Below are 24,402 nucleotides of genomic sequence, written 5' to 3'. Positions count from 1 at the left end.
CGTTACATGGTCTGTGAGATTACCTTCCTGTTTTTAAGATCTGAAAGCTGGCCAAGGAAAAGACTTCTGTAGACTTATTTTTATTGCTCCACCATCCCTAAGTGCCCAATACAGCGCTGAGCACATAGTAGGCACCCAACAAGATAGTTTGGGAGACTTAGATTTCAGGGCACCTGGGTGGCTCAGTCAGTTTAGTATCTGACTCTTAATTTCAGCTCGGGTCATGATCTCACGGTTTGTGAGTTCGAGCCTCACACTGGGCTCTGCGCTGACAGTGAGGAGTCTGCGTGGGATTCTGTCTCCTTCTTTCCCTGTCCCTCTCCAGCTCACGCTCTCTTTCAAAATAAAATAAATAAACATTAAAGAAAAATCTTTACATTTAAAAAGAAAAAAGATTTTACTTTTAAGTAATCTCTACAACGAAACGTGAAGCTCAAACTTACAATCCTGAGATCAAGAGTTGCGTGCTCTACCTCCTGAGCCAGCCGAGTGCCCCTAAAAATGACCTGTTTTTAACAATGGCTCATTCTTAGGAAATATACACTGCCGTATTTAGGTGAAAGGAACATGGTATCTGCAGTTTAATCTCAAATGGTACAGAAAAAAATTGTGAGCAAGGAAGAGACAGAATGAGTATCGAATGTGGTAAAATGTTAACAACTGGTGGATCTGAATGAAATACATGCAGCGTTCTTTATACAATTTTTACTGCTTTAATTTTCAAATTATTTCAAAATAAAAAGTCAAAATCTAGCTCAGCACAAACAATTAATAATTGTGGCAACTTAGCAATTTAGTTTCTTTGCACACTCTTCAAAAAAATTTAAAAAGCTCATGATCTTTAGAGGTAAAATTCCTAAGTGAGGGGAACACTTATTTTCGATGACAAAAACAATTACATCAATGCATGTTATTAAAAAAAAATACTGATGCTCCAGGTTAACTTTCAGAAGAAATAAACCAAAGTTAAGATTATCTTGTTATGGAAGTAACATGGTACCCTTTTTATTTAAACTCCTGGAAATAAAAAATATAAAACAAAAAGGGTGAGATAGCACTCACGGTGTACGTTCGTGTGTCTACGTGTGTGCTGCCCGTGATGTTAACCTAAGTCTACTCTTGACTGAGATAAAAGAAAGCTTTTGATGGACACATCATGGATTTTAAGTGTCGTGAGGGTACGGACCATATCTCGTTCACCTTCATTCCCAGCTCCCAGCTCCTAGCACAGAAATTTGCTGCATCACATTTTAAAAGAAGATTCTCACTGTTAACAGCATCCACAGCTGTCCCTGACCGCAAAAGAACATGTCAGTGGCATGTCAGCACCGTGCACTATTCATAGCATCTACACATTTTATAGCTTTCTCAACTTATCGATGGCAAGGGATCAAGTAAAGTTAGATGACTTGTTCAGGGTTGCATACAGTTGTCCAGCAATACAGCTACAAATACAATCCATAAGCCCCCGGTGCTTTCCATGTACTTCACGCTGCTGTCAGCAACCCCTACACTTTGGGTAATAAAAGGTCAATAAAGCAAAAAGATTTCCAAAATTTCTTGCCTGTATGGTATATGCTTGTTTTGAAATAAAACTGAGCCAGGCAACGCTATGCACACCAATGACCACTGATTCCCTCAGTCTTTCGTGCTGAATGACAAAATTTTTTAAAGATACCAATACCGCACATGTGCTACAGATGAGCCACTCTATGGTTTCACTGGCATTGATGAATTCTAAGGATGCAAAACACTAATTAAAAGACAAAACTATTTTTGGAAAAAGTTTGTAGAGGTACCTGAATGTTTTTTGAGGACTCTTGCCAATTCTTCAATAGTTCTTACACAGTCCAACCCCTGCAACAAAAATTGCACATACTGAACCGAAAATGGAAGACAGGTTCCTAACGTGGTAACAAATAGTTTCCATTACCTTTAGAAATAATAAGTTCAACCCATCTATATAGATTTTTTTCTCGTTTAGGCAAGCCTTGGTCAGTATTCATAGGAAATATCCTGAGGATACAAAAGGTCCCCGCAGCCCTCACTTACTAATTGTACAACAAAGGCTGAAATCAGAGCACCTGGAAAAGTCTGAACCATGAGGACCTCCATTTCCCCTTCCCTGTAACCATGTTACTCAGAAGTACCCTCTGTGCCAGAATAAGTAAGAAGGAGCTTCTGTGGCCCCTCTTATTCATTCTGGATGGACTTTCATTATCTTTCAATTACAAGAACTGCTGTGCAAAGTAATGAAGCTTAGATGCTCTCTCCACAGGACGAGGCGAATCAAGGTCATGTAGCAAATACCAATGTTTCAAATAAATCATACTTAAAAACAGCGGGCCGACATTTTACAACATAAGCCCTTTTGATGGTTATACACATCGCAGAACATATTTGGAATTTTACTTCAGAAATGCCCGCAAAGCTAGTTTTATAAGCCATGTAAAAATTCATTATTGATGATGTGCAATAAGGTAATTCCACATATCGGACCCAACCCTGTTTATCCTCTTTACTCACCAAACTCAGGGTAGGTAATTTTTGGCTATTTTCCCCAAATCAGATACATCCTCAAAAGACAAAGACTTGAAAATAAGGAAAGACATAAAAAAGATCTTGAGTGACAGCAGCATCACTCATTTGGATATACAGCATTTGGACTGTTGTTAAAAATAAAAAAAGAAAGGGACTTAGCACTTCTTAGACTTTATACCTTTATGCGGTATTTCATATTTGTCAGGGGCCAGCAAACCTTTACTGCTTTGCAAATCATACGACTCTGTTGCAAGTACTCGACTCGGTAGTTATCGAGTAAAAGCAGAAGCCGTAACCACGTCACAAGTGAAGGGGTGTGACTGTGTTCTAATGAACCTGTACTGACAAAATATGCCCGTGGCTGGGTTTAGCCCGTGGGCCCTAGTCTGCGGACTCCTGACAGGCGTGATCCAAGCTGATGTGCACAACAATCTCTGGGGGCAAGAGGAACAGAAATGATCCTTTTCATTTTATAGGTTTATCAACCAAAGGCCACATGTTTAGGAACTCATGAAACCAAGTCTGTCTTGAATCTAGGTCTCTAAACTGTAAGTTCAGCACTCTTATCATCGAATCCCATTTGACTGCCTGCTAAAAACCATCTCAGAAAACCACACTGCCTGCCTCCTCAAAACTTTTCAAGAAGTCTTATACGGGCTGTGTGTGGCAAAGTCAGCCTCTGGGCTACGCCAGGGGGACCCTGCGGGGGCTGGTTTGGCTTTGTCACGTTCCCACGGGTCACTTCCAAAGGCACTTTGTACCGTGGGTGGAAAAGACAAGCTTCGGTGCTCCTCAGGTTTACCTCTAAGCTTCTTAAGTATCTGACCAGAGAGACTGTGCCACATGGCATGCTCCGTATGGTATGCTCTGGCAAATGTGGAAAATACCAAGACGTCCTGTCAGTCAAGATGGTCAAATCACACTGCCGCAGCAGATTTGAGTTTTACGTGGTCACCGTACCTCCGCGGTTTCAAGCCCATTAATTGTCATGCAGACGTCAAGGTCACTCTGTTTGAACCCAAATCCATTTTTGGAGGAGCCAAACAAGCTCAATTTAGTTCCTGTTGGGGATAGACGAAAAGTGATAACTAATTACCTGAGTACATTTAATGTTCTGATCAAAACGGCCCTCACATGGATCAAAAATACCCATCTGTTAACTATCCTCATTATATTGTCATATTTATGACAAACTACTTTCTCTCAAAATTTACTTTAAACAAATACAATGTATATATGGTGTGAAAGACTACCAAGTGCCACTTTTTTCTTAAATTGCAAGGACATTTCAAGGAAAATGTGGATCACATCAGTATATTTAGTAATGTAAGCTTACTGCTCTCTAAATATTCACTTCTTGGAATATTTTCCAAAGTCTGGAGGTGCAAACTTTGACTTCAAACATAATACGAAATGAAATTTCACTTGTGGCGTCTGCTAACAGAAATCCCACACTGCTGCTGTCCTCTCCATCGGTAAAGCAGCAGAGCAAAGAGCATCCAAAGTACATCACAAAGTAACCACAGCCCTGTCCCCACCGTCCCCGCAAAACTACTTTCTCGTTCTCAAAGTTAATGTGCTTGTAACACACGTGCTTGTTCTGAAGGAAGGTCACACCACCTTTCTTTTCTTTAAAAATTTTTCTTAACATTTATTCATTTTTGAGAGTGAGAGAGACAGAGCATGAGCAGGGGAGGGGCAGAGAGAGAGGGAGACATAGAATCCGAAGCAGGCTCCGGGCTCCAAGCTGTCAGCACAGGGCCCGGCGCGGGGCTTGAACTCACAGACTGCGAGATCATGACCTGAGCGGAAGTAGGACGCTTAACTGACTGAGCCACCCAGGAGCCCCATTTTTTTTTTTAAATTTTTTTTAACATTTATTCATTTTGGAGAGACCTTTCTTTTCTTAAAGGTTAAAAAGTTATTTACCTGGAAACTCCTGTCTTATGAAACTTTCTAGGTTTTGCCGAATATGTTCACGAGCCTGATCTTCCAAAATAGTTGGAGAAAAATCCTCTGTTTAAAATAGAAAACATTCAGAAACAAAGATTGTTCACATTCTTTGCGGGGGGGAGGGGAAGATCACACTTTTTATAAAACAAAATCTAGCAAGTTAAAAAGAAAGCCCTAAATTTCGAGCATCTTCTTGGTAGACAGCATTAGTAATATACAATAGAGTCTGTCTTTCTTTGAAAAACTTCTGCCCCCAGGAACTGCTCCTGAAATAGAAACAAATCTGAGTGGCGGTTCTGCTACTAGATTTCAGAGACCCCAGGGGTCTATAAAGGTGGTCTTCAGGCAACTCTCCCAAAGTGTGAACACAAACCTTTATGAGCATGTGCATATGTTTCTGAGGGGAACCTAGTTTTCCTTTCATAGCTTATCACCTCCAAAAAGGGTTGCAAAAGACTAACTCACTGGCTAAGAACAAGTGTCTTCTGGCAGGGACACCTCAGGACAGAGCACTGTGAGGCGTCAGGCTCATCAGGCTCATCTCAAGTCGCCTGCCTCTCCTTTAAATGTTTTTCCTTTGTGGAACTTTAACCCTCTGTATACCAATGCTTCCCCACACTGGTGTTCCTCAAAGGGCTGTTAGGGAGCTATTAATTAGTGTTAATTAAAAAGTATATTATGCCCACATTTTGGGAATATTTCAATAAAGAGTTAAACAGGTTTTTTACTAGAACATTTCTCAGAAGCCATTATGATGCTAATATGCCCTGTAAATCTCTTGCCCCAACCCCAACACCCCCAGCCTCCGCTGAGGGTAGACGCATTCCCTCCTTGACCTGTGGAACTATTTTATTTTAAGTGCGGGGCTTGAACTCACGACCCTGAGATCATGACATGAGCTCAGATCAAGAGTCTGATGCCTAACCCACTGAACCACCCAGGCACCAACTGTCACGAAATACTAATAACTGCTTAGAAAAACAGTCCAAGGAACACCAGTTGGGAACGCTAGTACTCCAATAGCAAGGCTTAAAAGGTCCTCCCTCTCCCCATTTTTCCTGCAACAATTATTTACTATGCATCTCAGCCAGAATAGGCATTACACACAGAGCTCCATGGACACGGGGGAAAATGGGACAGACTTGGTCCCAGTGATGGAGCTAACAGGTTAGTGAGTCAGAGGACTCTTGGGGCAAATGCCAATGCGACATTCTGACAAATGAAAAGAAGTGTTAGTAACTTACTGTAACACTGGATGCAAACTTGATCTAAGATATTTGAAAATTTGGGTGTCAGCGGCGGCAAAGGTTCCAGCTGAATTCTTTTGAAGTCTTCGGGACAGTCCTTCTTGAGATGACCTTCTCGTTTGCATAAACTGCACACGACTGTAGGAGACTATGGGAAGGTGGCAAAGCAAACCAAGACTTCGTTTACAACTCTATTTGCCAACTAAAGGGGTCCTGAATCATTTTCTCAAAAGCCCCACAGCCTACTCTGACTTCCCAAAGGAACAAAAATAACATGCAACCGCTGCAAACTACTTGAGATGGGGACATCTTCTGGGATACTCAGGAGTAAAAGGCAGTTATTTCCACTCCCGACAGCATTCCCTACGGCCTATGCAAATTCCCAGGGGTCTAAGGAGGGCAGGACATGGAGCGGTTGTACCGGAGTGGAAGACGAACTCTTGACTACCACCAGGACAGGGCACAGCTCTGTTCTAGTCCACAAAATTTAAAATTACATGCACTAAAAAACCATTTAACGTCTCTTAGTTCGAGGAGTGGCACGGATTACCTTGCCTTTGGTGAAGATGAGTTTACTAAATTCATAGAAGAAATCAGACTGATCTGCAGTGCAACTTTCCTCACATGCATTTTCTTCTTTAAGACTGATTTTATTCAATTCCATTAGTAGAGCCCCGTCCACATGTTTTCCATCTTCTTTCAGGTCTTTATACTTAGCAGATCCGCCTAATTCATCGTCCTCCTCAGACAGGGCGTCCTCGTCCCCTGATCCTGTGTACGCATTTTCTAACTCATCTTCATTTGCCAAGTCGTCCTCATCTTCCCTCCGGGGAATGGACAGCCTGGGTTCTTCATCGTCCTCCTCTTCCTCTTCCTCCTCCTCCTCCTCCTCCTCATCAGAATGAATGATTCTTGACACGTGACCCTGTCTTGAAGGGGCAAAGTGGCCTAGAGCATCTTCCAGCTCATCAGGACCTTCTATGCCTTCTTCATCAACATCAGCCTTGTCCTCTGAAGTGACGAATCCATCACACTCGTCGGCCGTAGGACTGTGGAAGTCTTCTACATCCAAAGTGTTATCTGTCTCCTTATTCTGTGTGCCGCCACGGAGGACAAGCTCTCCACGTCTGCTACTGCTTGGCCCTTGATCACCGGCAGGCAAAGGATGCTTGCCCTCGCTCCCAGCTTTACTTCCCGCTGCTCGACGGTGTGCTTTAACATCCTCACAACCATCACAACCGGCCCCTGTCCTGACACGGCTGGAGTTTTCCAGGTGGATGCTGACATGCGCGTGCCCCATTTCCTCTGTTGGGGGGCCTCCAAAGCTTTCAGCAGTCTCTGTAAGTGGCTGTACCTGGCAGGTGTTCGCACCTGAACTGGCAGCACCTGGCTCTTGAGCCAAAGCTGAGCTTTTGAGTTCATCACCTTTTGCTCGTGCCCCCACGTTTGCTACTTCTTTAGAGTGTTCGGAAATACGTGTGACAGTATTCAGAGGCTTTGGAAGGCTGGATTTTGTAATTTTGTGTGGAAGAGCAAAATACTTATATGTTGTCCTTAAACAATGAAGTATATATTCAAACACGGGCTGATTATTTAGAGTCCTTGCCACATTTCTTTTAACAGAGTAGGGATCTGTAACGAGAAGAAAAAAAAACAAAAACCCACCACTTCATACGTTTCCATTTCACATTTTAAAAATTAGCCTGCTGTAGACAAGACAACAAACACACACTACTAGAATTTAGCGTGGATCTTGTATGCGTTTTACCAAACTGGGGGTGGGATGTGGTTTCAGAACAAAAAGAAATGTTTTCTTAAACATCTGCTCTATGAAGAGAACCCATTCTGCTGAGAACCAGTACCCCTTCCCTAGTCTGTTCTGTGACTGTGGAGGTAAAAAAGGTGTCATCAGTGTGGCTCTCGCGCCCTGGGGAAGGGAGGTCTTCCCGCCAGGCTCTGCTGAGTGCTCTGCCTCCCCACTCAGCCAGGCCCTGTGGTGTGTAGAGCTTACCTCCACTCTTCTGCCCTGGGAAGCCCCATCACTGAACTGGCTGGACTGAATTCAGGGGTGAGAGGGAGGCACCAGGAGGAGACACCACTTCTCTCAATCTTTTCTCCTCCCCTAGAACTCCAGCAGGTTAGGCAATTGGCCAGAAGAGCTGAGCCAGAGAAACTGCAGGGGAGGGTTTAAAAATGTGAGATCCCCATGACCGCACACAGAATTTATGCAAAATGCAAAATGCAAAAAAAAAAAAACAAAAAACAAAAAACAAAAACCCTCTTATGCAATATAAAAGCTTGAAAAAAATCAAGCAAAAATACGAGAATTCCATTTAGGAGGTTCTTTAAATTATCTGAAGGAGGAGAACTAAGATTTCTAGAGGGTTTTCAACCTCCTGATTTTGCAAAGCTGAGAAGAGCTCGTCCATTTAATGTAGTCTACAGGGCACATCAGTGACTCTTTCATACAATGGTTTTAGTTAAATGAGCCTTCACTAGAAAAAGTGTTTTCAGGAATAAGTTCCAAATGCTATTGTAGATATTCCAAAAATAACTAGCCTCTCGCTATGAAGAGGAATCCAACCAAGAATTATTTTTCATGAGGAAAAGTAGTTTCTCATCTTAAACATCTAAACAACATCAACAACCCATGAAAGGGCTGAATCTAAAAATCCAGCAATGAGAACAGCAGAGAGGAAAGGAGGATTCACACATCACCGGGGGAAAAAATTTTTTTTTGCGTTTAGGTTGGTAAGCAATTTACAAAGAAAGCGAGGACTCGCCCAGCCACTGTTTAGCTATTTTTTAACTAAGACATTTTATTGCAGTGCATAAAAAACCCAGAAAGAACAGTCTGGTCCCTTGGAATGACCACGGTAACACATGCCAGAGTCTAACTGTTTATTTCGCTGTTGGGGTCAGGCCTATGTTACACGTGGGAGCTGAAAGGAGAATGAAATACAAAGCATGCGGTTAGACTGGTACCTTAAAAGGAAAGGAAATTTAAGAGAAACATTTCTGAGATACCTTCAATGGCAATGCGCTTTTTGGGCCAATCCTTGGATTCACGAGACACTGATTCTTTGACACGGATACTTATCACTAAATCAGCCAAATTAAATTCTAATGCATAGAATCGAAGCATTTCCACCCAGAGCTGCCCAACTGGTACTGACGGCTGGTGCTTGAAATCAAATATTAATGATACCTAGAACGGTAAAGAGAAAACACACAGGTAGTGCCGAGGTCAGCACAATCTGAGAAACTCGAGATCATTCAAGCAAATTACAAAAACTCTGAAAAACCATAGCAAACATAGAAATGTGACAATCCATCTGGGTAAATTGCATCTAGGTTCTATTTTGTTTGTGGCAAATACTGCACTCCTGGGATGAGAGCAGGTTAAAATCTAACCATCATCACAGGGGCAGGCGGGCACTTATAGGTAGCCAGGTGGCTGGCACTCCTAATTTTGAAGCCTTAGGTTCGCGGGTCTCAGCACAGAGCTCTCCCGGGTGCTGCCGCTGAAGGGCACCTTTACACTCACGCACACTAAAATGGGCGGCAGGTTAAGGGTGTAGAGCAAAAGGCAAAACACTCCCTTCCTCTGCTCTGAGAAGCTATGCCAGGGGCAACTGATCTTCAAGTTAAAAAACTTTTTGTCTTTTTCAAAGTTTATTTAAGTAATCTCTACGCCCACCATGGGGCTCGAACTCATGACCCTGAGACCAAGAGTCGCATACTCTTAAGAATGAGCCAGCCAGGAGCACCAGAGTCAAAGAACTCTTGGTTTCAGAAATTGACGTCCGTTTTACATTGACAGGCTCTCGACAAATTGGAACATACTGTGATGGGATGTACTGGAAGGTGCATAGGACCTAGAATGGGGGGGAAAAAAAGAGTCCAAATATTGACTCTGCCACTTCTCTTTTAACTGCTCCCTGACTTAGCGTCTTCACTCTCAGCTGGCACGACAGCACAGTGGCTAAAACTGCCTTTGCCACGGGACTTTTAAGTTTGAAATCCAACTCTGCCATATACTGGCTGTGTAGGATCCTGGCCAAGCTATAGGCAGTCTAAGCCTCAGTTTCCTCATCTGAACAATCGGGATTACAGTACCCACCTCAGAGGGTTGTTGGGAGGACTGAGTGAGAGAATGTCTGTAAAGAGCTTAGCACAGTGCCTGGCACACATGTTCAAAAAATGGTCGCTATCATTATCTGCAGAGTAGGGACGGTACCACCTATAACACAGGACAGTTATGAGGATTAAATGAGAGACAAGGGAAAGCATCTGGCACATTCGGTTGCTCTCTGTATTTTTTCACTTAGGTATATAGGCTTTTAAGTACAAGGAATCCACTTATCACTGAAACATGATGTCACAACCGTAAGGTGCTCTTGAGAGGTAATCTAGTTCAATCCCTGGATGTTAGGAGAGAAAATGGAAGCCCAGAGTTGACGTGACTTGTCAAAGGTCCCGCTGCTTGTCAGTGGCAGCACGAGCAGTGTCTCAATCCCAGGACAGGGCTCTTTCATCACACCATACAATCAATCTCGACCCTATCTAGGTCTCCATTTCTGAAGTGGCAGCAGGATTAATCTCTCCACATGACACAAAGATGTAAAGATCAAGTATTTACTTCTGCTCACAGCAACAGCTTTTCCTTCTGAGGTATACAAATTTGTCTCCCATCCCACTTTATTATACTGAGGATCAAAACAAGTGGTATGGTATTTTATTAGCCACTAAATCCTGACCACAAACATTCTGTCAAATAAGATCAGGTCATCGGGTAGATGTACAAAGCAGAAGTGACTGAAAATGGAAGTTGTCCATGTCCAAACACTGTGGTTGAGGACACGAAGAAAACCCCTAGAAATTGAAAACCTCATGAAATTTCACTGCTTTATCCATAAGCCTTATTCAGCATCACTAAGGGCTTTTAAGCCTCTCACCAAAATGACTTCAGGATACCACACGGAACTTAAGAGACCTTTGATAGGTCTACATTAGTGGTACTTAAGCTGTTTTTCGTTATTGTTTTTATTCTTTTAAAGTAGGGAACACTTTCTTCCCCCCCCCCCCAAAAAAAAAAAGAAAGAGAAAAGAATGGCAGCTAACATTTACTGTGTGCTTACCACATGCTTGGCACTGAGTTAAGCATTCCATGAGTCAGTGACCTCTGAGAAGGTACCAATATCATTTCCAGTTTTAGGTGAGGAAACTGGGGCACAGGAAGATTAAGTCACTTGCCCAAGGACACACAGCTAGGAAGTGCGAGAGCTGGGATATGGATTCACATATTCTGGCTCCACGGCCTCTACTCTTATCCACTCCTGGAACCCCAAACAGGACACAGAAAAAAAGTGGGGGTGTTCTGGTGGTGGCAGAGGTTGAGTGGCACAGCCTCCCTTCTCTCTCCAATGCTCAAGGATTCTAGAAAACACAACGGGAGAATCTACCACTCACCACTATCTCCTCATTTTAGGCACAGACCAGAGGAGTGACCTGACTTGTTTGTGTGTAGCTAGGGTTCGAATCCTGGTCTCAGAAGTATTTTGTGGGTATTGCTGCCATTTCATCCCATAGGGTTATGGAGAAAGGCATGAGGTCAGGGACTGTCCACCAATTTGGGGCAGATTCCTATCATTTCTAAAATAATTACAATGCTCAGATTTTTGTTTGAAATTAAAATTTTTTTTTCAACGTTTATTCATTATTGAGAGATAAAGGCTGAGCATGAGCAGGGGAGGGGCAGACAGAGGAGGAGACACAGAACCCGAAGCAGGCTCCAGGCTCTGAGCTGTCAGCACAGAAGCCGATGAGGGGCTTGAACCCAAAAACCGTGAGATCATGACCTGAGCCGAAGTCGGACGTCCAACCGACTGAGCCACCCAGGCACCCCTGAAATTTAAATGGCAATTCCTTCCCTGTGCATATATTTCCTTGCCAACCTCTAATGGTATGGATGAGGACATGAAAATACATCATACCAAATACTCGCTGTGATTTTAGTACCTTTGAGGTCAGTGAACTTTTCATATATTTAAAACTCTTAATACCATCTAAGACATAAGCTCTTTGAGGATAGACAGGGATTGATCTCTGAATTCTCAGTAACCTTCACAGGACCTGGCACACAGAAGAAACTACAGAAATAACTGTATCTGATGATCTGCATTTTACCTTTTGTCTTTATTTGTCCAGTTGAAGGACCGGACAGACTAGAAAATGAAACATCCACGAAAGAGTTAAGATAGGTAAAGACAGAAAGGAGGCCTGATTAAGTCACAGAGTCCACAATGAACAATGAAATCAAATAGAAATTGTACAATTAAAAATGAGAAAGAGAACAGACCTGTCCCCTCTTAACAGGCACTTCTCTTGGTGCCTCGTGTTCTGCTGTTTCCGCATCTCCGGCAGCATTGTCAGCATACTCCCAAACCACGGTGTCTTCCTGAACATGTTTAAGGTTGAAATTTCCTAGTTTGTTCAACGAGAACCCTTCAATCTAGGAAAAATTAGACACACGCTATTATTATAAGGTAGAAAGGATTCGATATCGACCAGAGCATTATTAATCCTGGAAGAAATGGAAACACACTTATAGCTCACTGAAAATAGAAAAGTGGGGCAGGGGGAGGGGGCGGGCGCCTGGGTGGCTCAGTCGGTTGAGTGTCTGACTTTGGCTCAAGTCACGATCTCACAGTTTGTGAGTTCAAGCCCCGCGTCGGGCTGTGTGCTGACAGCTCAGAGCCTGGAGCCTGCTTCAGATTTTGTCTCCCTCGCCCTCTGCCCCTCCCCTGCTCACGCTCTGTGCCTCTCTCTCAAAAGTAAACATTAAAAAAATTTTTTAAATTAAAAAAAAAAGAAAAAGGTATCGTTTCTGGGATACCTCCAAGACATCTGTTAATTTTTAAAAAAAAAATTTTTTTTTTCAACGTTTTTTTATTTATTTTTGGGACAGAGAGAGACAGAGCATGAATGGGGGAGGGTCAGAGAGAGAGGGAGACACAGAATCGGAAACAGGCTCCAGGCTCCGAGCCATCAGCCCAGAGCCTGACGCGGGACTCGAACTCACGGACCGCGAGATCGTGACCTGGCTGAAGTCGGACGCTCAACCGACTGCGCCACCCAGGCGCCCCGACATCTGTTAATTTGAAAATACTTTTTAAACTAAAAACCAAGGTTTTAATTGGCAAAAGAAATGGTGACTTTGTGAAATAATTTTTTAGTGAACATTCTGGGAGAAGGTAACATGGCTTAGGCCTAGAGCCATGGGTTCTGGAGTAAAACTGCCCAGGCCCTGACCTCAGCTCCCTCCTGGAGCTGTGAGACTTCCAGTCAGTGTTTGCTTTCTTCCCGTCGCAGGTTTTTGTAAAAACGGGTCCCAGTAGAACTTTTATGAGATAGTTGTGACATGAAATAATGGACATAAATCACTGACACAGGCCACAGCACGCAGTGAATACTCAATCTAAGAAACTGTTTCTATCGATGTTGTTGGGATGCAAATGGCTAAAGAAAACAGTTTGGGCTTAAAAGTTCCAAGAAATTTGGAACAAAGTTGAACAGCTTTCTTTATTGTAAAACGGGACTGATCATAGCCTTTAAACAGGTGCGTGTAGAGGGCACCTAGGTGGTTAAGTGACCGACTCGATTTCGGCTCAGGTCATTATCTCGCGGCTTGTGGGTTCGAGCCCCGCATTAGGCTCTGTGCTGACAGATCAGAGTCCGGAGCCTGCTTCTGATTCTGTGTCTCCCTTTCTCTCTGCCTCTCTCCACTCTCCCTCTCTCTCAAAAATAAATATTAAAAACATTTTTTTTAAAGTGCCATTAATTTTGGAAAATTTCAGTCATCATTATCCCCAATTATTTCTTCTATTCCTTTCTCTTCTCCTTCTTTTTTTATTTTTTTTATTTTTTTTTATTTTTGGGACAGAGAGAGACAGAGCATGAACGGGGGAGGGGCAGAGAGAGAGGGAGACACAGAATCGGAAACAGGCTCCAGGCTCCGAGCCATCAGCCCAGAGCCTGACGCGGGGCTCGAACTCACGGACCGTGAGATCGTGACCTGGCTGAAGTCGGACGCTTAACCGACTGCGCCACCCAGGCGCCCCTTCTCTTCTCCTTCTGATACTCTCATAATATATATATTACAACTCCTGGTAATTGTCCTGCAGTTCTTTGATATTCTGCTCTGGTTTTGTTTTTTGATCTTTGCTTTTCAGTTTGGGAAGCTTCTACTGAATGAAGTGCACTGAGTCTTTGCCCATCTGTGTCCAAGCTACTGATGAACCCACTGAAGGCATTCTTTATTTCTGTTACATATTTTATTTGTAGCACTTCCTTTGGATTCTTAGAGCTCCCATCTATCTCTCCACTTCTATTACCCACCTGTTCTTGCACGTCACCCATTTTTTCTGTCGGAGTCCTTAGCATTTTAATCTAAGTTGTTTTAATTTACCAGTTGGATAATTCCAAGGCTTGTTCTGCCTCTTTAAACTATGGTGGGTTTTTTTTTGTTTTTTTTTTTTTTTTTGCCTTTTTAGTACGACTTGTAATTTTCTGGTGGAAAGCTGGATAGGTGTACTGGGTAAAAGGGACAGAGACAGGCCTTTAGTGTGAAGGTTTTTTTTTTTTTTTAGTTAGTTATTTTTTTTGTGGAATGTTTATTCATTTATTTTGAGAGGGAGAGAATCCCAGGTGGGCTCCATGCTCTCAGCACAGAGCCCAGCTTGGGGCTCAATCCCATAACCTAAGCCCAAATCAAGAGTCAGACGCTTAACCAACTGAGCCACCTAGGCACCCCAAGTGTGAGGTTTTATTTTGCTAGGAGTTAGGCTATGTGTTTGTTGTAGCTGTAGATGTCAAGAGGCTAAAACTTCATCTGGTGTCCTTGTTTTTGTCACCCCTGTTGTCTTTGGGTTTCCTAACAGATTTCTTCTGAAATGAGGTGTTTCTGTTATAATCCCATTTTATGCAGGAGCCCTAATGATGTGGTGGTAAGGTCTGGGGGGAGGGGAAGCATTCTATATAGTCCTATGATCAGGTCTCAGTCTTTTAGTGACTGAGACCCCCCCCCCCTGCGTTCCCCCAGGTAAGAAGACACGAAAGGTCAGGAAAGGGGCTGGAGTTAGGTACTCTCCTTTCCTCCAGGTCAGTTAAGCCCTGGTTAAAAGTTTCCCTTGAAGGCAAGCTTGTTTAGAAGAACAGAATGCTCTGGGCATACTTTAAAATTGCGACTTTTTCTCTCACCTGGCCAAAGCACGAGGGGATTTTTCTTGGATCTTCACCCTGAGAAGCTGGTGGGGGTTCCTGGAGGTAAAACCTGTGAAATTGTTGGGGGTCCCCTAAGACTGGGGCTCCCTGTTATTTTTCACGCTCAAGCTTGTCCATACTGAGCCTCCAGAGCCACAGTCTAAGGCTTCCTACCCTGGTATAGGCTCCGTTCCTGGCCTCCTGCTCTGATAAGTTATAATTTGCTCTATTTGCCTGTCTCTCCAATTTTTTGGGCAATGGTTTTCCCTGTGACCTCAATTCTCTGATGGATCTAAGAAGAGCTGTTGATTTTCACTTTGTTTAATTTTTTTTTGGTTTTTTTCCCCCTTTTTTTCTGAGTATAGAGTGATGACATCCAAGCTCGTTAATCCAACAGACTGGACCGGTTCAGAAGTTAGAGAGGAGCTGATTTTATACACAGAGTTAAGGGTTCCGCTTCTAATATCTTTCCCTTCTGGGTTCTTCCCCTTTATCTGGTAGCCCTAATTCCTCTTGCCAGAAAGGGGACTGGTTTTTCTCGCAAAGCTGCCTTTAGGGGTAAAGCCACAGAAAAAACGGACACTCGCTCTGTGTTGGCCACCTGCTCCAAGGTCTGACTTCTCTCCAAAGTCAGCTTGCACTTGTTCAGTTTCCAGAGCGTTCGCATTGTTGGGGTTTTTTTTGGCATTTTGTTGAGAATTTATAGCTGTTACTTATACACGGATCACTTGCTTAGGAGTTCATGCCTCCGTTTCATAAGTAGAACCTGACTTTCTATTGAGGGAGAAAAGGACTACATTTGTTGTTCTCCTACTTTGTTTTAGGAGCTTTACATTCATGGTCTCATTTCAGAATTTTTCAGATAAGGACTCCGAGGCTCAGAGAAAATAAATTGCTGGAGGTCACAGGGATATGTATAAATAACAAGAGCTGGAGGAATTGTAGGGCTATCAAACTTTAAACTACTCTTCTTTCCATTACATTCGTTACCTGGCATCCTTCATGTATAAAGGACTGTTTGCTAAAGGCTAAGCCTATATAACCCAAAACAAGACTGATCCCAAACAATATTTACTAGGAGACTAATAAGATATTATTGTAGTGGACAAAAGATGATGAGCAGACAAGGTTAAACCTATTCATCAGTCATTATTCACTATGATTTCAACTTTTAGTCAAATCAAGGTCTACTAACAATACATGGAAGTTAAGAGGTCAGCGAGGACAGCCCCCAACATGGAAGAGGTCTGCATAGGTTGGGAGAGAATGGCTGAAGAATTTCTGAGGAGACAGATTAGGGCACAGAGGTAGGATATTCTAAACTTCTTCATGGAGAATTTTGTCTTATTCATCTGTGTATTCCCTTCAGGGCCAAATACAATGACAAACCTACATAGTGTTTTAAAGACTGTGAAGGAATGAACAGTTTAGATACTTTCATCCACATAATTTAGAAATCTTCAATGGATTTTCTACAAAAATAATGATGTAGAATTTCTGGCACCAATAAGGGACTGAAATTAACTTCTTTACCTTCACTTGCTTTATACTTCTGTGACTCTAGCAGAAGCTTCTAGCATTGGTAAGACTCTAGCACTGGCAATTGACTAGCTTAAAACATTGAAAACTGCAGATCATTTTGGTTCAAGCAGTAGAGTGTGCCTTATTTGATCCATAGAATTCAATCCATGTTTGACCACCACATACCTGTTTCTCTCATTAAATCTTAAATGAACAAATGGTATAATCACAATCAAATTCAGTGTCACCATAGAGAATTTCCAGTATCACTGCCTAGGATGTAATATACTGGCCACAGAAAAGGGTATATTGATACTACTGTAGTCTTAAGTAAATCCTGAGGAGAACCCCCTTACCAGAATAGAAACATCCTTTTTCCTGCATCCTCACAGCAGAGAGAGGACTACTCAGAGGTGACCAGGACCCAAAGAAAGGCATATCTCACCAAGACAATAGTGAGTATGGGAACCCATACAATGTGCTCTCAAGAGTCTAACTGGTTTGGTTCCATCCTAACGTCCTGTCTCTACTGGACTAACATGAGAGAAAAACTTCAGAGACAGACTCCCCTCTGGGTCTGATGGAAAGGGTTCTTTATCGCCTAAGGGATGACTGTTCTCTCTTCGCTCCACCAGGAGAGCAGTCTAGCAGACACCCGCTGGGACCCTGCATCCTTTCAGTTCAGTACAAGCACAAAGAGAGGGCCCTTCAGTCCACTGGGACACAGAGCCAACTGCGATCCCTCTGCCGGGACCATTTACAAGGGGCTCATTCTGCTTTAGTCTTTGTTCCTAGGACCCAGCAGGTCCTTGTTTAATTCTCAATCTGTTAAGTACAAAGAAAAAACTTTTCCCTATAATCATACATTTTTGCTATGTACCCATAGGTAAGAGCTACTGCCGTAGAACATACTCTCCTTAAATGATGAGAATCCTGGGTACAGTAGGAAGAAAAGTGGTTAAAATACCAAATGTGCCCAAATAAGCTTTTCACCAAGGGAAACTTTTTATATAGTAAGTGTACGTATAAGATGTTCTCAAGATAAACACTTAGGGTTTAAAAGTGAGGTTTCCAAGAGGATGAGAACGGTATCTTGACTTTGAGACAGTTTCTCCTTAAATCCCATTTGAATAAACCAATTCAACCTTAATTTATGCAGGAGAGAGTGGCCACATCACTGAATTCTGAATCATCTTAAACACGAAAATATTATTTAAGCGGTGACAAGGCTCTGCATCTTGCAGTACAGCCAGCAATCTCAACTCTTTCCTTTTGTTTCACAGGGAATGGGGAATGCAGAGGGCTGAAAGACTAGAAACAGAAAGTTACAGCAACCAAATGCTTCATGCAGTCTGCCTGGAGGTGATTTGTAAATTCAAGTATCTAGTCATACTCAAAGGAAGTATGTACCAAAGGATAAATTTAATTCTGGTTCACATTCTCTTGTTTAAAACCCTTAGGCTCATGTGTGTTTCACAAATTAAGAGGGTTCTCAGTTTAGAGAACTATTGCTACCCCTAGCAGAGTATAGGCCAGCATCTTGTAGCCAAATACATTAATATTTCAGCAGTGAGAGGCATGAATGTTCAGACTAGGAGGAAAAATAAATTCATGTCAGTTCTGGTTAGGTTTTTAGATTTTGAAATTATGCGTAAGCAACTGTGGCCCTGTAATAAAATCACTATCAAATATATAAGCAAAAAAATGTTATACCCATGATCCTAGATAAACAGGCAGAAGGGGTTCTTTCCTCTGTTGCAGAAAGAAAATGGCCATCAGGGCGAACACATATGGTGGCAAACCTCCTTCTTCAGGGTGATCTATACTGCAAAGCTACAAATGAGAGAAAAAAGAGTAAACGTTCTTTTCTATCAACGTATTATTTACACAATTTTTTCTAACACCTCTAACTTCGGGACACGTGGGTGGCTCAGTCGCTTGAGTGTCTGACTTTGGCTCAAGTTCTGATCCTGTGGTTCGTGAGTTTGAGCCCCACACTGGACTCGCTGCTGTCGGGACAGGGCCTGCTTCAGATCCTGTCCCCTTCTCTCTGCCCCTCTTTCACTTGCACTGTCTCTCAAAAATAAATAAACATTAAAAAAAACCCAACCAAACAAACGTGTAACTTCATTCCTGTGTGTTAGATGGTTTACTTCTCAGAATAGAACACCACAATGACAAAAAATAAAACTTCCTCATACTTTTGAAGCAACCACTTACTGTGGTTGAGTGGCAACTTCAAATTTTAATCTCGTTAATTAAACTAATATTTGTTATTTCATTTTTTAAAAAACTTTAATTTATTTATTTTGAGAGAAAGAGCATGTGCACACGTGTGCACAAGTTGGGGAGCGGCAAAGAGAGAATCCCAAGCAGGCTCCACACTGTCAGCGCAGAGCCAGATGTGGGGCTTGAACTCACCAACCAACCCTGAGATCATGACTTGAGCCAAGATCAACAGTCAGACACTCAACCGACTGAAACACCCAGGTGCCCGTGTTATTTCATTTTTTGACACCCACGGCAAATCCGCTCACTTGGTGAAAACACTTATATATGAAATCATGGGGTTCCTGGTTGGCTCAGTCAGTTAAGCATCCAACTCTTGACTTCAGCTCAGGGTCATGATCTCACAGCTGGTGAGTTTGAGCCCCAGGCTCTGTGCTGGCAGAGTGGAGTCTGCTTGGGATTCTCTCTCTCTGCCCCTCCCCCACTCATGCACGCTCTCTCTCTCTCTATCAAAATAAATAAATATTTTTTAAAAACCCACTTATTAATGTAATCAAAATGACAGTTCAATCCCAAGTACAAGCCAACTGGCTCTGCTCAGTTTAGTGGTCCCCTCATCTGAAGCTACTGCCTTGAAAATTCACGCATTGGTCAAAAAGATGATTGGGGAAAGAATGTAGGCAAATTCATTAGCACTAACAGGAAAAACAATTTAAGAGCATAGCCTACTTAAGGATGAAGCAGGAAGGAGCTTTCAAAGGATGGCATATTGTAATTATCAACTCACTCGGTTAAGGGTAAAGCAGTCCCCTGTTTATCACGGACTGGGGCAGCAGGGACTACCTACTGTTACTGTCATATCTTAATTAGTAAAGCTTTGGCTTTTCTCTACAAAGCACCTACCCAGAATCTCAATTTTATAATCATGATGGGACCTTATGTTTTAAGGAAATACTAAATGCTTAATAAATATTGAGATGTCATATTTAAAACATTATAGAAATGTAAGCACAACGAGAGAGTGGCTTCCCTTTCTGGAGTCTCTGGGTACATTATTGGAAATGGTATGAGAAGGTTTACCTCAAACTTTCCTGTGCCTAACAATCACCTTGGGAAACTAGTTAGAATGTAAATTCTTGGACCATATCCTCTGGGATTTGACCTATAAATCTGATTTTTAATAAGCACTATAAATCATTTTGATCTTTTGAGCAATACTGTTACAGTGAAATAGAAATACTAAATTTTCCTTTCCGTAGACATTAAATTTCTGTTCCAATACTCAGATGCCTATTCCCTTCATGTCTATAAATATGTATCCAAACATTTAAGATTAAATTAACATGCAAAAATCAAAGCATACTATTTATGCATACATAGTATGTATTTGTGCATTTAAAGAACTCAAACCTACCTTTGCCCAGTACCTAAATGCAATCACCAAAGGAACCAGCTTTGATTCAAGTTTTCCAAGGGCAGTTAAATGGTTTGTTGTCAGACAAGCATTTTCATTTCCTGCACTCACTTTACAAAGAAGACCACTGGTGGGGTAAAGGGTGGGATGGGAGAGAAAAAGAGAAGGATAAAAAGTGTTATGCAGGTATCAGGTATCTTTTAAATGCTGACAACTAATTTATACTGATAATAAAGATCTTCAAAATGAAAATTAAATACTAAATCTTTATGGGTTATTTAGGCCATTGCATTAAGAAAAAGGGCAGCTACTCTCTGAGCGAATTTTATTTTTCAGAACTAGAACTTTGTATTTTCATATACTAAAACTATTTCTGAGGGGAAATGAAAATAAGGAAAATACTGTAAGATGTTTCAAATGAGAGTATGGATTCATCTTTGTAAGAATAAGAGTGTTTTCCCAAGAGTTGGAGGAATCTGCCTAATGAAGACTCATTACAGCCTACAAACCATCCATTTAACGTGGTGATAATGCTTCCAGATGGAGGAAGAGACACACGGGGGAAGTCACACTAATTGTTATTCAGCGCTGCTAAAAATGCTGCTGAAAAGGATGGCAATGTAAGGTGGCTCGATCAAGTGATGATTTGATAAAGTTGTTTTATACTGAAACCAAATGGGTCAAGATGCTTCCTCCCTATACTTCCTTTCAAATAATTCTATTCTTCTTAAAATAAAACACCTTTTCCTCCTGCATCAAATGCCAAAAGTATAGAGAGAATGCTAATAGTGAGCCTGTGAAATTAACCACATAAGAAGCCTGTTATTCTAGAAACTGGACATGAAGATAATAAAGTACACGTGCTTCTGGCAAGTTTCTATTTAATATATAAACAGCTTAAAGAAATGGAGACCTTTGCTTTTCTCTGCACACCACCACTGGTACCCTAGCATGGAAGTCTGCGTCAACATCAACAAAAGACTCTGAGGAAAGAAGAAAAAAAATATTAAGTAGGTTAATTAAATTTTGTTTAAAAGCAGAACTAGATAAAGTACAAGTTGTGACTTAATCTGTTCAGCCTTTTGAAAGATGATTATGAAATAAAGCTGAGATGACTTAAAAAGGAGAACAGTATTATGTACAATAATCAAGTAATCACATTAACTTAAAACCTTCATTTCGCAAAATTCACGTTTGATTAGAAACGACTACATTACTGGATCAGGACAGGTAAGTGTTATGTGGATCAGGTAATTCGAAATGTGGACAGGACACTGGAAAACAAAATTGCTGCAAAAACCACTAAAATATCTGGGCTCAAAATACATCTTGACTGAAGTAAGAAGAAATGTTTAAATGTTTCAGTCAACCAAAAAAGAAGGATGGGAAAGACTAATTGAGATGAGACAGTTTAATGAGGCCTATGGAGAGCATTAAAAACTCAAAGTCCTAAGCTGGACATTACTCCGGATGACTAGTAACCCTAACCGGGAACAAGTGTTTGCTGAGTTATTAATCAGAGTTGGGTTGCATCTGTTTATCATCTATAAAGCATTAAGTTAAAGAATAAAGCAGATCACACTTTAGTTTTGCCCTCAAGAGTAAATTTTACGTATTTTACACCTTTTTAGTCTGGGTTTAGGACTCAATCTTTACAAATTGTGACATTATCAGCAAGCTAAAAACTTTACTTACAAAACGGTTATTTTGCATTGTAGAACAATTAGCAGGACTCCCAACTAGCTAATAATTCATGGGCATTTGCTTTGGTTTTCTGTTTGGATATTACCCAGAGAAATAATTAAAAGACACATGACTTCCTATTTTCAACATCTGACAAATAAGATATATCTAAATTACAGAGAAAATAAAACAATTAAGAGCAAAATATGGGAAGAGTTTGGCCTTACCGCTGTTCTTTAAACATTCTTGAACAAGTAAGAGAACATCTGGCTGAGACATCTAGGAAACAAATCAATGAATACATCACGAATCCATATATACTTCTATTTCACTGAGATAATACAGTCATCTGAAGTTATCCAAAGACCTTTCCAAATTGGAAAGCACACTGCTACCCAAGTAAAGAAATTAATCATGCTACGTGCACACAACAGAGGCATGAGAGATGAGCACCAGATGAGGGCAAGAGACCAGTTACACAGTTAACTCCTGATTAACTCATTCCTGAGGTAATCGGCCTCACAGCAAATCTCAAAGACATGAAACTGTTAATATCACCTCTCCTCTAGAAGACTTCTTCAGCCCTGCCTCTCTCCAATCCTTGCTCCGCATAGGAACCAAAACCACTTAACGTCATAAATCAGACCTAGTCACGCCTCTCCTTAAAACTCTCAATGGCTTCTTATTGCCCTTAGGTCACAGTGCAACTTTCCCACGGCCCACAGATCCAGCATGTTGGGCTCTAGTCTATCCTACCTTAATGCTGCTTCTTTCTCTTGGTCCCTCCACCTTGGCTATACAATCATCCCTTCAGCAACTTGAACAGGTCACACCCATACTGATTTAGGGTGTTTGCAAACGCTGCTTCCTCTGCCCCAAACACTTACCCTTTCACTTCTCCACTCTTAGTCATCATTTAGAGCCTAACTTCAAAGGGGACCTTCATGACTGCTGGATCTACACATCCCTTGCTCTTTTCTGTCACAGAACCTTGTTCCCCTGCATAGCTCTCATTACAATCAATCGTATAGATGTAATTACTTATCTCCTCCACCAGCTATGAGTTCCATGAGGGAGAAATCCTACCTGTTTTGTCCTCTGGAATCTAGTATAGTTCCTGGCATACAACATGGACTCAGTGAATATTTGCTAAATGAATGAGGAGACTAAAATAACCACTATACTGGTAAATTACTCATCAGAATTTAAGGTTAAAGGAAGAGTAGAATCTATTGGTCAGTTGACTATGTAGCTATAGCAGTTAGGGACGGCAAGAAAGGAGTGGTTGTAAAATAGACATATAGGGTGCTTCCCTTTATTTTAATTTATTTTTTTAATTAAATATAATTTATTGTCAAATTGGTTTCCATACAACACTCAGTGCTCATCCCAACAGGTGCCCTCCTCAATGCCCACCCACTTTCCCCTCTCCCCCATCCCCCATCAACCCTCAGTTTGTTCTCAGTATTTCAGAGTCTCTTATGGTTTGCCTCCCTCCCTCTGTATCTTTTATTTCCTACTTCCCCTCCCCCCTGGGGAGGGGATCCACATATGAGTGAAAACATATGGTATCTGTCTTTCTCTGCCTGACTTACTTCACTTAGCTTAATACCCTCTAGTTCCATCCACATTGCTACAAATGGCCAGATTTCACTCTTTCTCATTACCAAGTAGCATTCCATTGTATATATAAACCACATCTTCTTTATCCATTCGTCAGTTTATGGACATTTAGGCTCTTTCCATAATTTGGCTATTGTTGAAAATGCAGCTATAAACATTGGGGTACAAGTGCCCCTATGCATCAGCACTCCTATATCTCTTGGGTAAATTCTTAGCAGTGCTATTGCCAGGTCATAGGGTAGATCTATTTTTAATTTTTTGAGGAACCTCCACAGGAACCTTCTTTATTAACTAGCAACCCAGGCAAATGGGCATAAGCCATCTGCAACCTGGCCTGGGGAACCACCAACAGATAAATAGATAATCTATGAAAGTGCCTTCCAGGTTCAAAATTCTGAATCATCAACATCTTTTTAAATTACATTAAACCAGAAATCCAAGCTAGGTGTGGTTCTTTAAAAGCACAATTCTTTAACGAAGTAGATGTATAGAAGAGGAAACTCAGGAGCGAATTGAGCTTTTGGGTCAAAAATGTTTACATATACACACGGTTTAAAATCTGAAATTCTCTGATGTTAGAAAAGTTGACTTTACCAAGATAATTTAACCTTCTTAAGATAACAGAATCTAAAAAGCCCCATTAAGGTAGGCAGAAGAGCATAATACTTGAAATTTTAGGAAAAAAAAGCTGCCACCAATACATTTACACTATCTTCAAATATCTAAAACATATCAATACATAGCTCATATTTGAAAAAAAGAATTTCCATACCACTCTGTGAAAATTCCAACATTTCATTTTGTACTTACAATGGCTGGAAATTGAATGTCGATGTTTACATCTGAATTTCTGAAACCTAATCTGCTACAGGATGACCCATATAATCTCAGAGAACAATCTGAAAAAAAAATTAAGTAAGTCATAAA

At 41.4% G+C, this 24,402-nt stretch overlaps 1 protein-coding gene across 6 annotated transcripts in view; it reads right to left on the bottom strand.

Annotated features, from left to right (window-relative positions):
- Nucleotides 1-24,402, bottom strand: part of TUT7 (terminal uridylyl transferase 7) — a 61,774-nt gene that overhangs the window by 27,325 nt on the left and 10,047 nt on the right. For all 6 annotated transcript variants that reach the window (XM_058695545.1, XM_058695550.1, XM_058695549.1 and 3 more), the window contains exons 6-17: nucleotides 24,286-24,374; nucleotides 22,080-22,131; nucleotides 21,083-21,152; nucleotides 20,170-20,296; nucleotides 18,240-18,359; nucleotides 12,103-12,255; nucleotides 8,769-8,949; nucleotides 6,292-7,373; nucleotides 5,739-5,889; nucleotides 4,471-4,557; nucleotides 3,502-3,602; nucleotides 1,800-1,857 (exon numbers count right to left, since the gene is read on the bottom strand). In XM_058695545.1, coding sequence (XP_058551528.1) covers nucleotides 1,800-1,857; nucleotides 3,502-3,602; nucleotides 4,471-4,557; nucleotides 5,739-5,889; nucleotides 6,292-7,373; nucleotides 8,769-8,949; nucleotides 12,103-12,255; nucleotides 18,240-18,359; nucleotides 20,170-20,296; nucleotides 21,083-21,152; nucleotides 22,080-22,131; nucleotides 24,286-24,374 — 2,271 coding nt within the window. The remainder of the gene's footprint in view (nucleotides 1-1,799; nucleotides 1,858-3,501; nucleotides 3,603-4,470; nucleotides 4,558-5,738; nucleotides 5,890-6,291; nucleotides 7,374-8,768; nucleotides 8,950-12,102; nucleotides 12,256-18,239; nucleotides 18,360-20,169; nucleotides 20,297-21,082; nucleotides 21,153-22,079; nucleotides 22,132-24,285; nucleotides 24,375-24,402) is intronic.

This window comes from Neofelis nebulosa, chromosome 12, assembly GCF_028018385.1.
Source record: "Neofelis nebulosa isolate mNeoNeb1 chromosome 12, mNeoNeb1.pri, whole genome shotgun sequence".
NCBI lineage: Eukaryota > Metazoa > Chordata > Mammalia > Carnivora > Felidae > Neofelis > Neofelis nebulosa.
Note: the sequence above shows the minus strand (reverse complement) of the source record. Positions and strands in the feature narration are given on the sequence as shown.